The sequence below is a fragment of the Plectropomus leopardus genome, chromosome 18, assembly GCF_026936395.1.
Source record: "Plectropomus leopardus strain MGB_pleo_1.0 chromosome 18, ASM2693639v1, whole genome shotgun sequence".
Taxonomy (NCBI): domain Eukaryota; kingdom Metazoa; phylum Chordata; class Actinopteri; order Perciformes; family Serranidae; genus Plectropomus; species Plectropomus leopardus.
In genome coordinates this window covers 2300524-2316162 of record NC_142193.1, presented here as the reverse complement: position 1 = coordinate 2316162, position 15639 = coordinate 2300524, and the positions used below count along the sequence as shown (strand labels likewise).

The following is a 15639-nucleotide window of genomic DNA, read 5'->3' as shown; positions in this document are numbered from 1 at the left end:
TGTATTTTTTTCAAAATATCTTTCTTCCCATGTATTTTATAGAAATCAAGCCAGTTTGCTCAGGTTTCAAAGGGTTAAACACAGCAGTATACAGTTTACTTTAACTGTTTACTACACAATTGGAGCGCCATCCTCCCCCGTCGGTCCTCACTCACTAAGTTTCGGTCATGAGTTGACAGCAGAGCTAATGCATGAGAGCAGCCAGTGAGTGGATGTTTCGGTAGGTGTTTTTATTTTAAAACCTTGTTTCTGTTAATGAGGCCTCCATCATGTGTAAGCAGAGCAAAGTGCATCTCCTGCCAGTAACGAGCAGCTGAAGTGCTGAGCTTTCATCAAAAACATATTTTCTTCTTGTCCAAATCTCCACATCGTCACACTAATAAAGGATTCCCCTCAAAATCACCTGCTGGGGGTAACAGATCATTCATTACAACAGTAAAGTCTTAAAATTGTGTGGCGGCTCTGTCTGTAGTAGAGAGGCAGGAGGTCGGCTGGGTGGGGCTGGGGGTGGTGCTGATGGATGAGTGGGGGAGCGTTCCCCTCCAGTCTGCGGCTGTTGGAGTAGAGTCAGTGTGCAGACTGTGACCGGGACTTCCTCCTCACATGTTGGTGCTCATCCTGGTCTGGCTGTTGGCTGGAGTCAGTTCACCCTGGCTGCCCTCTCTGGGAGGAGACTGAGCAGGAGACACGGCACAAGTCAGACACTGTCACACCTGTTTGCTGTGTCATATCAGCCGTGTGTCATATCAGCCGTGTGTCATATCAGCCGTGTGTCATATCAGCCGTGTGTGACAGCGTTTTCATTCAAAAGAACTAGGGGTCGACAGATAATGGTTTTTCAGGGCCGATACCGGTACATGTTATTAGTAGTTAAAGAGACCGACAACCGATATCAGGAACCGACATGCATTTACAATAAAATGAAAATCTTTCTGTCAATATTTAGTATTTCGAATATAACAAACTTCAACACAAAACTTTGTTTAAAAGCCTTTAGCAAATATTTAATCAAAACCAAGACTTTCAACATCATACACAGCAAGCTCCGAGCAACTTTATAAAGTCAAGTGAAAATTTAAATAATCTGTCGATCCCTGAAGAGAACCTGGTTCTTGGTATTTTCAGTGTTCAGTATAAGCTGTGATGAAGAGTGTGAACAGATGGTTCATACCTTGACGTGGATCTGGTTGCGCAGCACAGCAGCTCGGAGGATCATGGCTTTGGCTCTTCTCTGGAACTCTTTGCCCATATGGAGCGACTTCTCAAACGTGGTGCTCCTCTGATCTACGTCCCTCGCATACAGGATCTATACACACGTCAAGGGACAGTTTGGACTGATTCATATGAGAAAGGACTCATTTGTAAGACTGTGAGCATGAGCATGAGCGTGAGCGTGAGCGTGAGCGTGAGCATGAGACCTTGCTATGGGAGTCGATGCGTGCGTTGATGAGCCCCTCCAGTATGAGCTGGGTGAGCTCGTCTTCCAGAGCTGCTACTGTGGTGTTGAAGGCCTGAGCCATCTTTGTCATGTCTGCTGACACGTAGGGGCTGAAATACTGAACACGCGCACACGCACGCGCACACGCACGCGCACGCGCACGCGCGCACACACACACACACACACACACACACACACACACACACACACACACACACACACACACACAGAGTCACAGTCTGTTATTTTCAATTATCTCAGTCAAAGAACATACTACTTTGACCGTGACCTTTAAAAGGTTAAACATCTGACAGCTTTGCAATATCAAAGTAGAGATGCACTGATTTATCGGCTTAATGTCGGTATCGGCCGGTAATCTCGTTGACTGTCATCGTCAGCAAATAAGATGACATTCACTGATGCCAGTGGCTTATTTTTTTATGTTGTGTCTCATTAGTTTCACGCAGCTAAAAAGCAAGACCTCAGATGGCCACAAAGTGAAACTAATGAGCCGGTACATGAAGAACACAGAGACTGTTTGGCAAACAGGCTCTGTGATCTCACTGTTCTGTGATAAGATGGCTAGTAGCCGGCTTCCCGATGTCTCAGAGACAATAGAGAACATGTTTGAGACAAAGATCTTCCCGGAATGTCGTATGGACAAAAGGACACAGTAAACTCACTATTGTTGCTTCAGAGTAAGCAGCTGCGCCCTGATAATGCTACATCGTGAACAACAGATTTGTGTTGAGAGCTGGAGAACATTTGCTGTTAGCAGCCGAAGTGTTCAAACTCTAATCAGTGAGCGTATGAGCATTGGGCTAAGGTAAATTGGATTGTTTTTATGTCATTTAAATCTTTAATCATTTTAACATTAATTTAGAACGTACGGACTATATAATACAAAAATATAAATGATATAGATAGGATCCATTGAAAAAAAAACCAGATCAAATCAAATCAAAACAAGCCAAATTAGACAAACTAAACAAAATGCTGGGATGGCGACATGCGTGAGTGCAGCGGCTGTTTGAACTTGCTATCCTGGGTCTTCAAACAGGGAACCGACTAATATCATACATAGTAAAAAGGCTTCTGACACAGTTACTTTTTAAAAAAAAGCCTAATGACTTTAAAACAGCTTAGTTATTTTTTTATAGTGCAGAATTATTTGTTTCCCTGGCACTTAAAGGGAAAAATAACAACAAAAACAAAACAAAACAACAACATAAAAACATCAGAATCGGTCGAATTGTTATTTGAAATATCAGTACTGTTATCAGCCAAGAATTTCACAGTCGGTGCATCCCTATTTCAAATATGGCAGGTTTACAGGCTACAAATGATGCGACAAAGGAACATTTGCTTGTTATTAGCAAAGTGCAAGATGTTTTTTTTCCTTCCTGACAAACGACAGAGTTCACGCACACTCTATGGTCAAAAGCGAAACAAAACTGTCATAAACAGTACTGGTACGGTTGTATAACAGCCAAGTCAAACCTCTTTTTAGTATTAAGTATTTATATAATCCTACTAAAGGACAAAAAAAACAATTTGAAATGTTTGTCATAGAAATTCAACACTTTCAAGATCATAAAATGAATTTAATTACCAAATTCAAAGCTTTTTGATACTTTTAAGACCTGTGGCTGCCATGCTGAAAACAGGTGGATGGAGTGTCTGTCTCACCTGGATGAGGGCTCTGTTCCTGATCTGGCTGTACAGTGTCTTGACGTGTGGGGCCAGGTACATGTCCAGCAGGAGGTTATCCTGGAGAAACACCAGTTACTCATCCAAACACATCAATTATCACATAAAATGTTACCATGTACTCCCACAACCTTTGTCAGTCACAGTTTTTTAATCATATTTTCTGTTACTTTTTCTGTCTCTCACCTTCATTTCATCCAGCAGCTTGAGACAAGACGCGTACTTGGACTCGTAGAACTTAAAGATTATGTCACGAATCTGAGGTTCCAACTCTAGAAATAACTTAAAGGAGCTGACAGTGGGGAAACGATTATTATCACAGAGTTTTTATTCATTACATGTGTCAAGCTATTTTTCAGTCAGCATGTAAGTAAACTGCTCCTACCTGCTGGAGATGACGTTCCGCTGGAGCTCCTGTCTGTCAAATGTGGCCAAAGCGCACAAGCCTCCATACACAGCTACATTACTGGGGGACAGGAGCTGCAGGGAACACACACTACTCATCAGCTTTTTGTTACACAAAGGAGGATTTTTAGGAGATCCCATTTTCATTTGGCTCACAGAGACTGCTGAAGCATCATATAAACTGCAATTGCACTTTGTGTGTGTTTTCGTTTTTGCACAAAACTGTCGATTCCCCCGTCGCCCTAAACTCAAACCTAGGCCATCCCATCCTTTACAGTTTGAAGTTGCTGGATCAAGTTGTTGTATGATGGCACCCTGGCTGACATCACTCACCTCTGGACAGTCACAGTGGTCAAAAGAAGCCTGCAGGAAACACTTGGCAGCTGGTTTATATTTTCGAGAGGCCAACTCTGCAAGACCTGAAACAGCAAAAAAAAGGTCAGACAACTATTATTTACTCCAGGAATTATAGAGGATTGTTTTTTTTTTTGTGCAAGCAACAATTGCTTACTCTAAGGTTTTCATTGTGGCAGCAGTCAGTACATTGTTTTTCCTATAACTACGTATTTATCCTTACTTGGAGAAGACGTGGTTACCTGAACACTACTTCTCAGCCCATATTCCAAATTTAACTTGTGGTTGTACTGGGAGACATTACTGTCACAGAGCATGATGCTGCCTTCAAGTGCTCCTCAGATATATCGAATTTCCGAGTTACATAACACAATGGCACTTCAAAGTCGTGATTACGAATGGGAAATTCAGACGTGTGTGTCGGAATTGTGACGTTTGCGTGACGTGATATATTTGGTTATTTAGTTCCCAAGTAGCTCTCATTTACTTTCAGTAGTTACACATTTTAGTGTCTGCATCTATTACCTGTAGCAAATAAGCAAACTATTAACTATAAAGCATGCCGGGCCAGTATACGAACACCAATAACGTTATTTTGTAACATGAGTTGCCAACTTGACATCATAAACGCATACACATGGTGGCAAAAGTCAATGTTTGGTCAATGGTAAGAAACTTTTATATGAATTCACAAATTAAATATCACTTTTTGATCACATGTTAAATGTAATATGGTATTTAAACTGCTGTCCATGTAGAGTGACCTAGATTAAATATATAAAATACAATATATATATAAAAAATAATATACAGTGAACCCTCGCTATAACTTGGTTCACCCTTCGCTGCTTCGCGGATTTTTTTTACAGTGCATTTATAAAACGATGTTCTTCTCTCGGAGAAAGACTCCTGCGCAGCCTGCAGTTGAAACAGACGCTACAGCGCAGCGGAGTGAGGACCGAGAGGCACAGCTGGAGGGACTGTGACATACGCGTGAGTGACAATGTTTCCAACCTTGTATTCATTACTATACTGTACTGTATTCAAATGATTGTTTTACAATACCGTTCTTTAAACTATCATAGTTATTTGTAAGAAAACGTTAATATTTTTATTTCTTAAACAAATTTTGGGCCTGAAAACAGGTTTTGATTTTTGGTTTCATTCTACAGTACAGTATTGCATTGTAAAATAATAGTAAAAAATAAAGCTGACTACTTCACGGATTTCACCTATCGCGGGTTATTTTTGGAACGCAACTCCCGCGATAAACGAGGGTTCACTGTATAAAAATATAAATAAACTGGAAATGGGTATCAACCTCTTGCTGAAAAGCTCTTAGCATTAAAACACAACCCATCGTCTTTGTAGCTCAAAGCACAATGAACACAACAAAGTCAGAGGAATGATTTCCCAACTGAGAAACTTTCACATGAACGCAGCAATACTGTCTTACCTGCAGCACACTTTAACTTGGTAAGGACCGCTTGGTTTTGGCTATCTCGCTCTCCTCTTTGCTAAACAAAAAGAAACAAAAAGAGCATCAGCTGATGGCATTCATCACTTCAGTGAAGAACCTTGAAAAACAAACTAAGGCTGAAAATTAAGTTTATGGGGGCATGACAAGTTTTCTGTTTCATTGTGAAACACTTGCAAACTGACTATTACTGGTCATGATAGTTATTATTCAAAATGAATGAGTCTGTAATATACTGGTTAAAAGTTTCACATTTAGCAAAAGTGAAGCTCTGCAGTGTGAGAGTGGTGCTCACCTCTGCTATCTCTGGCGTTGATTCTGCTTTGTTTACGTAGCTCAGAACATGGGACCAGTTCTGGAGGTAAACACTAACCTGTGGGCACAGAGGACACACTTCACTTTGTATACTTCTTTTTGTTGCAGTCAAATGGTTGAAACCCCTCCCAGTGGTTTCCTTCCCATTATGTGGCACAAAGCATAGAAAAGACACATATCTCTGGTTTTAAATGCTTCATACTCCAAACTTATGACTCCTTACTATTAACTTATGAGATCTACAAAAAGGCAATGCAAACAAACGAGTGTAACAAATATGATGATGTGGAAATTAACCCCTACCCCCTACCCCCTAACAGTGACATGGTTACTGTCATACAGTGTAACATGAATGCAGCAGTCAGACGTAGTGGTTCCGTGGTGCCGTACCTTGATGACATTCAGACACATGTTAATGACATGCTTAGCACTGGTGCAGTAGTCTCTGGCTCGGGAGTAGCACTTGAGGGCATTACTGAGGTCACCACAGTCCAGGTAATGGTCCCCCAGGTCATCATGGCCCCTCCTGGCAGGCAGGAAGAACATTAAAAAGTGGTGGTTGTGGGTAAAAGGACAACAAACAGTAATGTCAAGACAACCATGACCACTCTATTATAACAAAGCCAAACTTTCTGGACTTTACCCAGATTGATTGGATGAAAAGTGTAATAGGTGTCCCAGATATAGTAGCTCATCTGGTGCAGATGTAGTTGCTCATCTGGTGCAGATCCAAATCAAGCACATGCTTCACCATCTGTCCACCACACATATACAGCCAGCCCCGAGTTTAAGATCCCCTAGTTTACATACATGAAGACGTGTGTGCCTGCGCATCTGTGCTCAGGCTGGAAAAACTTGTCCTTCCCCCTTAGGTCTTCAATAGTTGGGCTCAAAAGCCTTGATATCAGTGACTACTGTTTTTTTAGGGCTGCAACAACAAAGTGATAAAAAAAAAAAAAAAAAAAGAGTATAATCGATTATCAAATGTTTTGGCACCGAATAAAATTATCGATTCGTTGTTTAATGCGTTTTATTACTCGCCATTACTCACAGCGCTTGTCAGGAGCGTCACTGCTGCATGTTAGCTGTAGCTCGCTGATTTTTTACACATGATTGCATGTTTGTCAGCAGGAATAGACAGTGAAGATGATGTTTTGATTATTACATTGACTCTATACCACTTTTTATTGCAGTTTAAAAGTCTCTCTCTGTCACAGAGATGAGGAAATACAAAGACGGCTGTTTTACGCCAACTTTCCTACTTCCCTTTCAAAACAAAAGCCCACTGACAGCGTCTCTGTCATGGTCTCTGTGGACAGAATCCCATCAGTTGCTGATACACGGCATTTTATTTTTGAAACATTTACAGGACCGTGTTGTCGGCTGTGCGGGAGCTTGCATGACTTCATAATAAATGAGTGGAATTAGTGCATATAAATGTGGAAATACAGTTCTAATATCTGCAGGCCGTGACGCAGCAGAGATGTTGCAACAACGCATCCTCCTCCTGCCTGCTCTGCCTACAGTGAACACAGAGTTTACATCCATATGAGGCCCTGCTCCTTGTTACACTGTCTCCTGATTTACCCTTGTCTCATTATTATTATTCTAGGGGCTACCAGCGTTTATTTCAGTGGTTATTGCTACCAATAACACAGAGCGATAGAAACAGTAGGATTGGACCAATCACAGTGCTGTTTGCTCCAGATGACATGTGGCATACGCAGATACAAAGCATCAGATCGTCCTCCGATTGGTGGACAAGACCGAAAGAAACATCTGACCTCTCCATGGAACCATGGGAAACCAATATGGAGTTTAGCATCGATGCCAATGTACTTTTATCATCGGAATATGGATAAAATTTGGACGGAAGACACCCAATCTCGGATCTATCGTTATATATCTATTTAACAAGTTCCCATAAAACCACCCAAATTCCCAGGCTAGATACTGAGGCCTCTAAAAGAGCTACGATGCATCGGAGACATCCCTCTGCACAGCACAGCCGGCAGCTTTCACTGGCTAAAAATATAAGGCGATCTGACAAAAGGTCTCAAAATGATTAAGACTTTTCTAAATGATAAAAATTTTGGAGGGTTAAGAATAGACTATATTTAGTGAATATAGTCTATAATCGATGTTTAGGATTTTTGAATCGATTCTGAATTGTTAAAAACAAGAACCAAGATTCTTATGTAAGTCAATTTTTCCCCTACCCATAGTCAATAAAATATTTAACAAGAAATGACCCCAAAAGTAAAATCGTTACAAGAAAATAACCAGGAAAATAGAAAGAAAAAAATTCAAACTGAGAACAAACAAAGAAATGACCTGGAACAAAAGTGCGAACAATTACAATTATAATAAAGCAAAAATAAAATATAGATTCTTTCTGTTACATAATTTTCAATATATAATTAGAATATTAGAACTATAGTTTACTGGACATTTCTCCACCGTTTTTTTATAATACTGTAAAAATTCTCTCACCCTCCTTCTTTTTTTCACCTTTTACTAATTTCTTGCATTTTGCAGGATATATTTTCCAAATTGCTGACTGCCTTTTTCCAATATCTTTGAAGGAAATCAAATCACTTTGCTCACCCATCAGAGGGTTCCATGCTATTGAAAGGCATCTGAATGCCGCACAAGAAAATTGATGTTGATCCAGGTTTAACTGGGTAATGGCTTGGTCGTAAGGCTGAGATACTTTTAAGATGCTGCTATGATCATCATACAACACTGATGGGAAGTGGTGACTTTAATTACCAAAGTGTCTATATTTTGTGTAAAAACACTGAAGCTAATGAAATAATTAAACCGTGCTATGTGCCATCCTACCTGATGCTCTCTTTAATGGAGTTTCCTTTGTAGTTCTTGAGATCAGTATCCAGTTTCTCCAGTTTGAGCAGAGCCTTTTTCCTGGTGGACTCGGCCCAGGCGGAGTCCAGGGGCGGAGGAACAACCCCACCTTCAGGTACTGTGTCCGGCACACCCTGCACCTCCCTAAAGGTTAAAAAAAAACCAGCACACACACAAAACTATTTCCGTCAGATGTTGACAAAATCATTAATAACTGAGTGAAAAGGCAATTTATTTGCCATGCGATTGTGGTGCAGTACGCTGTGGCCACCACAGTTTATAGTTCTAAGATTGTTATCGAGAAGAGCTAGAACATGTTGAAAAAAATCTGATCTTTTTTACTGATATATCACAATATAAATTCAGCTTAATAAAAATATTGAGTTTAAACTATCTTTTCAACTGAAGAATATCATTAAATTGGGAACCTGAAGCATTTTTAAGAGCTGCAAATGAAAAAATCTATTCAATTAATACTTTCTTCAGTCTCTCTTGCAGACTGGGAGCTGATATGATGTTTATCAAACTGAATCACTTTCTACTGTTCATATTGGCACTGTGTTTTTTTGCAATTTAAAACAGCAAAAGCATGTCTTCTGTATTTTGGAAGCTGGGCTGTCCATTCAATAAGAACTGTGCTATATGACTGAAAACAACTGCTGGATTTACACTTCATGGTTCAAGTGACCCGATTCCAATTTTTTCCTCTCATGTAATCAGACGAGTATCCTGAACACAAAAGCGGGAAAAATGTTCATCTTGGGTAGACAGAGAGCTAAATTCATCGACCTCTTTAGTATGAGCACACCGTTAAGCATTCGATCCATTTTCAAATCAGTACGGCGTTCTTATTTCAGGAGATCATTGACTACAGTACCGTGTGGCCTCTGTGAGTTTGCGGTGGATCTCTTCATAAGTGTCGACATTGAAGGTCCTCTGGACAAATGTCAGGGCCATCTTCAGGGCTTCCACCCGGAGCTGAGGGCAATGCTCAGCGATGAACTGAAGCCTCTCAATGCGCATTAATCCACTGTAGCTGGTCGCATACTGCTCCAGGTCCTACACGCAGGGAGGGACCGTTAAACATCTCATCACAACAATGTCAAAACAGCTCCTATGACATGTCTATGTCACATTATAATATGACAATCTCTTAAATGAGTCGTTCACCTAAAAATGAAAATTCAGTCATTATCTACTCACCCTCATGCTGATGAAAAGTTCGGTGAAGTTTTGTAGTCCACAAAACATTTTCCCCGTGAACCTCTGGCAGTGTTTTGTAGTCTTTAAAACTTAACCTGGATTTCCATCGGCATGGGGGTGAGTCGTAATGACTGAATGTTCATTTTTGGATGAACTGTCCCTTTAAGCCTTATTTTCACAGTATGGTACTGGAAGGCTTAAGTCAATTGAATTAGTTTTATGTTTTCTATCAGCAAAAGTTGTGGATAGTAGATGGTACTTTCTTTGGTACCAGCTTAGTTGTGGTTCTTAGTGAGCTAAGCCGATACTAGAAGGTGAAGTTACTTTTCTGCACACCACTGATGATTTTTTAAAAACATTTCTCTTGTTAGGTAATTTTGAGACAAGACTGTAAAAGTTTGCAGTCTGCTGTCCTGATATCACAATAATGCAGCTGGAAGAAAGCGCAAGGATTCAAATGATAATCATCTCTGTTTACAGAACAGCACCAGATACCAGTGACCCCCGAAATCCTTAACACGAAGTATTAACATCACTCTCACTGGGCAAAGAGTTATTGACATTGGACATTTGGAGGTTTCACTGTATGCCATCAAGGGTTAATGTTAAGTGTGTCTATATGAGCGTCTGTCAAGTCAGTACCAGTGTTGGGTTCTCCACTATGTAGTTGGTATCCGGAGCATTCTGCTGGTCCTCCTGGGGGTCTGCATCTATCTGCATTGGCTCCACAGACCCCTGAGACAAACACATCAAGACCAGAGGTTGAAGAAATCACAAGACATGATCCACATAACAGCCAAATAGCATCAAAAGCATACTACTACTGTAAAAAATGTTATATGTATTTAGTAAGTATATGGGGAACATGACTAGAGTCTATTTTTGAAGTGAGCAAATCCTCTCTGGCTGCTGTGATTCTGTAAGATGGAATAATTGAAAAGACTGTCAACCAGTAAAGCACAACAACCACAACTAACTGTGTGCTGCAGCTCGTTCCAGCTGCTGAGCTATGCACACATCATCAGGCTGAACTTCTGTTGCTAGTGCTGATGCTGCTGGGTTACTAACCTCATAAAGAAAGCCCCAAAAAGGTGCTCATATGACGAGCTATTAAACAGCATGGCACAGAAGATGGCATGGTATCAGTTGGCATTACACAGGGGTTTGATCATTTGATGATTTACAAGAGTGCCCAAGAAATGAGATAGCATTTCAGCAATGGTTCCCTCCTCGCAAAGTCAATGGGTTTTTTAATGTTTTTTTTTGTTCGAAGCTTGAAATAAGTCTGTGGTTTAACATAAGCTGAGGAGAGTTTCATTTTTTGTTCTATGACATAAAATGCATCAGTAAATACCCCAACATAAATGTTGAGACTTTTGTGTGTCTTTAAAAAGGTGGTTGCTATCAAGTGGCAAAATGAGACTAAAGAACGTCATCACGCCAAACATGGCTTGACAGCCTTGTGGTGGTGGCAACATTAAGTCATGCAACCATGGTGTAGTTAAGATAGCCAAAGTTAGTTCAGGCAATGGCATTTAGGCCTCAAAAATCCTAAAAGTAATGTTTTTTTTGTGAAGATTATCTTATTATTATCTTTCTGCAATAATCCCAAACCCAATGGAAAAATCCCATAGGCTTTTTAATAAGGGAATCAGGGCAACACTAAATGCAACATGGGTCTACAGAAACACCATCATCCCTGAGGCACTCTACTGTATGTTCACTTGAATATAAAATGAAAAAAAAGAAGAATTTGAATTAAATGAGCTGTGTTATTGAATTACTAACCCAGTCTAACTACATTAATAAAACAGCTTCAAGAGCTGATGTACGATGCTAATGGTAGCTGTACACTTTTGTTGCATAATAGATTTACAATATGTATGCTGATTTCAATAGTGTTTCACAAGTCATTACAGGACATTGTTCTGGGGGTACATGAGGCCCCGAAGCTTCAAATCTTTTTCTGTACAAGCAGACAGAGAGCTCCACAGCTTCACGATGGTCATCCCCACACTCCTAAGCCTTATATTTATGGTAACGCTGCTGCTAGTACGAGCTAATGTGACGAACTGCGAATAACAGGAAGTTAGCTTAGCAATGATAGCTTGGTTAGCTACAGGCTACAATAATATACACAGGACGTACTTCAGTTTGTAACATGCTTTGTTTTAATAAAAACTGAAACGTAGATGATTGTATAACAGTAACGGCTATATTCGCGTCTACGTTATCGTCATGTGTTGTTTTGCCGGTATTTAATGTTTAAACAAGGCTAATAACGATTCTATGTTATTAGCCGGTGGAGGCCTTCAGTTAGCCGTTAGCCTGCAGTACCAGACTCGACTTAACAAATCTCCCAGTTTTACTAGTGACAATGTATGCATTTATAATTTATTTTTGGAAAGGTGGGGCTCATTCCTTAATTTGGTTTTATTTATTTTTCTTGCGTTTCACTTTTCTTCTGCTTAACTAATGTTTAGGCTGAAAGCTGCACTGTAACGTTCGCGTCAGAGGACGGTACTCTTAGCAAAACATGACAACAATTTCAATGTTAATATTTAATGGTTATGTTTTAACATAACAAGATATTAACATATATCATATATTCATATATTATTTATACAAACTATAAATAGCTGCTTGTCTTGCGTGTTAAACTGTTAAAAACTGTTAAACTGAACCGTGGCTACGGTTCTGTAGCTTAGCCTAGCTAGCTAACCACTGGTCATGTTCATTTTGCAGCAATACTGGATAGCTAGAAACAAAAACAGCTGCGGTTAACACTTACCTGGAAGTTAAACACCTGTACGGGCAAAGGCATCGTATTTTGTTCTGACTTCGGTGTAGTTGTTGTGAGGGGGGGAGCGAAGCATAGAGAGGTTGATGAGCGACGTGCACTGCAGCATCCGACCCTCTCACTTGATTCGGTCTACAGGTCGGAGAACTGCCGCCGCACTTCTCGCGGGAAGTCGCAGTTTGACATCTTCTCCTTCGTTAAATTTCAAGCCACAAACCACTGTTAAAGGTACACTGCCATCTACTGTGCAGGAGCGTGCACCTTATAAAACCGAGCCAATACATACACCCGTTTACTAGAGATATTGTAAGAACGCCCCCCCCCCCGTTATTCCGATGTGTGGAACATATACAATCTGCGATTTAGCCTCAATCAGAGTTAATCATTTTGAGGTTAAGTTTGTGATTGGCACTAGAAGGGGCTACATCTAAACGCCATTTAAACCCACAAAAAACAAACCTGAATCTTTTCACACAAGGGTTGAGAGACAAGTCTTTCTCACTTCACATAGGAGGTTTCGATAATTCATCATTCTCATGATCATCTTTTGTTTTCCCTGCATCATGTAATCTACATTAAAAATCTGCCTTGCTATTTTAGAATTTTAACTGAGTGAACTAAAATTTTCACTTATCCAATAATATCTTGGATTTAACATTCCTAACTTTTTTAAATCCATTTTTATTACTTATTTATTCATCTATGTATTTTCCTGGTAGTAAACACCAACTATTCCTATAACTACTTGGAAAAAGTCACACACCACATAGCTACAAATGTGTGTTTCTCTTGGCTGGACCAAGAATAGGTTACTATAGTACTGTAATAGTTTTATTGCAAGACAAAAGACAAAAATAGAACAGAACAGTGAATAAAGACCAGCTAACAAATAATGTCAGAGAATAAGAGAATAAGGCTATGTAAGTTGTTGTATGTATATATGACGAGAAGAGGGGGCTTTTGTATTTGTTGGATAGGACAGATGGTAGAGTGAAATGGGTAGAGAGAGGGGATGACATGCCACAGGTTGGATTCCAAACTGTGGCCGATGCGATGAGGACGTATAGGCCTTTGTACAAACACTGGTCATACTGAATATTGTTCTCCTCTTTACGCTGATGGTTGATTGACTATTTGTGGGACATTTCTTGCCAACTTTCCCCCATGTTTTTAAATCAATTTGTTCAAGGTTTAAAGATTTAAATATTTGTGAAAGGCATCTGAACCCAGCACAAGAGAACTGATGTCAGTTCAGGTTTCAAAGGGTTAATGAACCCAAGCATTAAGCTTTTTAAAGTCTGTTTTTGGTATCATAGTAATCAATGATCATTAGGAGTATAAATCACCAATTCTGTGCTACTGTGTTTGGTTCTGGAGATATGATATAAAATGTATGATGTGATTAAGGTGGAAAGTAAAATGGCTGTGATGGCCACCATGAGGCATTTTTGTGGCGGCTCCATTTTTGAAAATGTTCAGAGCCCCAAAACTGCACAAGTGTATGGTCTTTCATGCTTTTACGAAAAGTGAACATATCATCTGGACTATGTCTGTATGTTATGACAATTTCAATGGAGGTGTAGGTGGAATAAGAACAAATTTAACCCCATAGGGCCGGCTTTAATATTATACACACTTGTATTACTCTGCACATAAAATGCATTTTTTTTCTAAAATCAAGCTTTTTGAAATATCACACTTAAAAAGATGATTTACTTTCATTGATTGATTTATTTATTATGTTATTTGTTATAAATGTCAAATATTTATTCATTTTCAGAATTGTAACCCTTTAAATACCAGGTTTTTGTCATGATGTCATTATGTTTTTACATTGAAAAAAAACACGAACAAGACAATTATTTTCAATATACTATATGCAGGGCGTGTATTGTGTCATGGTTAGCACTGTTGCCTCACAGTAAGAGGGTCTCTGGTTCGATCCGTGGGCGAGGGTCCTTCTGTGTGCAGTTTGCATGTCCTCCCTGTGCCTGCGTGGATTCTCTTCATGCATTGCAATAATATTGTATTATTATTATTATCACAGCCTGGGATGTGTCATCAGTTTTCAGCAGTATTGATTGTGACAGTGCACTTAACAGTACAAATGTAACAATTTTGTTTACACAGTATATTTTAGACTTTTTGTAGGAACTGAGATGGAAATTCCAAGAATGAACAAAAATACAGTATCTTGCCAAAATATATGCCATATGCATGTACACAGCCAAAATTAAATAAAAATTAAAGAATGAAATGTGCATAAACAGTCTCCAGGGGTTAATCTGCATATGTTGTTGCTGGTAAGTGTAAATTTCCAAATATACAAAACTTAGCTAAAGTCCAAGTGACATTAATAAAGATCTGACAGCCTTTGTAATCTCTCTCTCTCTCTCTCTCTCTCTCTCTGTGTGTGTGTGTGTGTGTGTGTGTGTGTGTGTGTGTGTGTGTGTGTGTGCGTGTGTGTCAGTCCTATCCTGTGAATGCTGAGCAGGCACTTCACTATCCTTTGCTGCACATCACAGCTCACAATCCCCATTATAAATGCTATTAATAGCCAATAAGCTCTCAGTGATTCATTTTACTCTCACTGATTAACAGACCTGCCAACTTTAACATCATTGGTGGACATGACAGGGATATTCAACTTGAATAGCGTGGGGGGGGCAGTTTGCAAAATGACAGGAGGCCAGGAGCAGGAGTCAGACGTTGAAGTCCCACACAGGTCGGATGTATGCAGGGGCGTTCTAGCACTAACTGAGAATTTGCAGGGTGCTCTTCTCCAACACTTTTTAAATTATTATAAAAACACTCTATTTTGATTTTTTTTATGCACTTTAATGCAAGTCTGCAAAAAAAAAAGTCACAATTCATTGTGACCAGGCACTCTACACTCTGAGCAGAGACAGACCAATAATGTTCTCATATTACATTACAGACTCATTAATATTGATGCATACAAATATATACATAGCATACCTTTAAAAAATTCACACCACTCTTAGATTATGTTTTAGAGCTAAATGTGGAGATAGGTTGCACTATCCCTCTCTCTCTCTCTCTATATATATA

General features: G+C 39.6%; 1 protein-coding gene across 1 annotated transcript; it reads right to left on the bottom strand.

Moving 5' to 3' along the window:
- Positions 1-209: 209 nt before the first annotated feature.
- On the bottom strand, positions 210-12734 carry gps1 (G protein pathway suppressor 1). Its single transcript, XM_042505577.2, has 14 exons — positions 12559-12734; positions 10410-10502; positions 9442-9623; positions 8544-8708; positions 6090-6225; positions 5680-5757; positions 5364-5424; positions 3887-3972; positions 3534-3628; positions 3335-3440; positions 3128-3208; positions 1419-1556; positions 1172-1306; positions 210-674 (listed from the first exon to the last, which is right to left on the bottom strand). The coding sequence occupies exons 1-14, from the start codon at positions 12589-12591 to the stop codon at positions 600-602; spliced, it is 1464 nt and encodes a 487-aa protein (XP_042361511.1). The 5' UTR covers positions 12592-12734; the 3' UTR covers positions 210-599.
- Positions 12735-15639: the final 2905 nt, after the last annotated feature.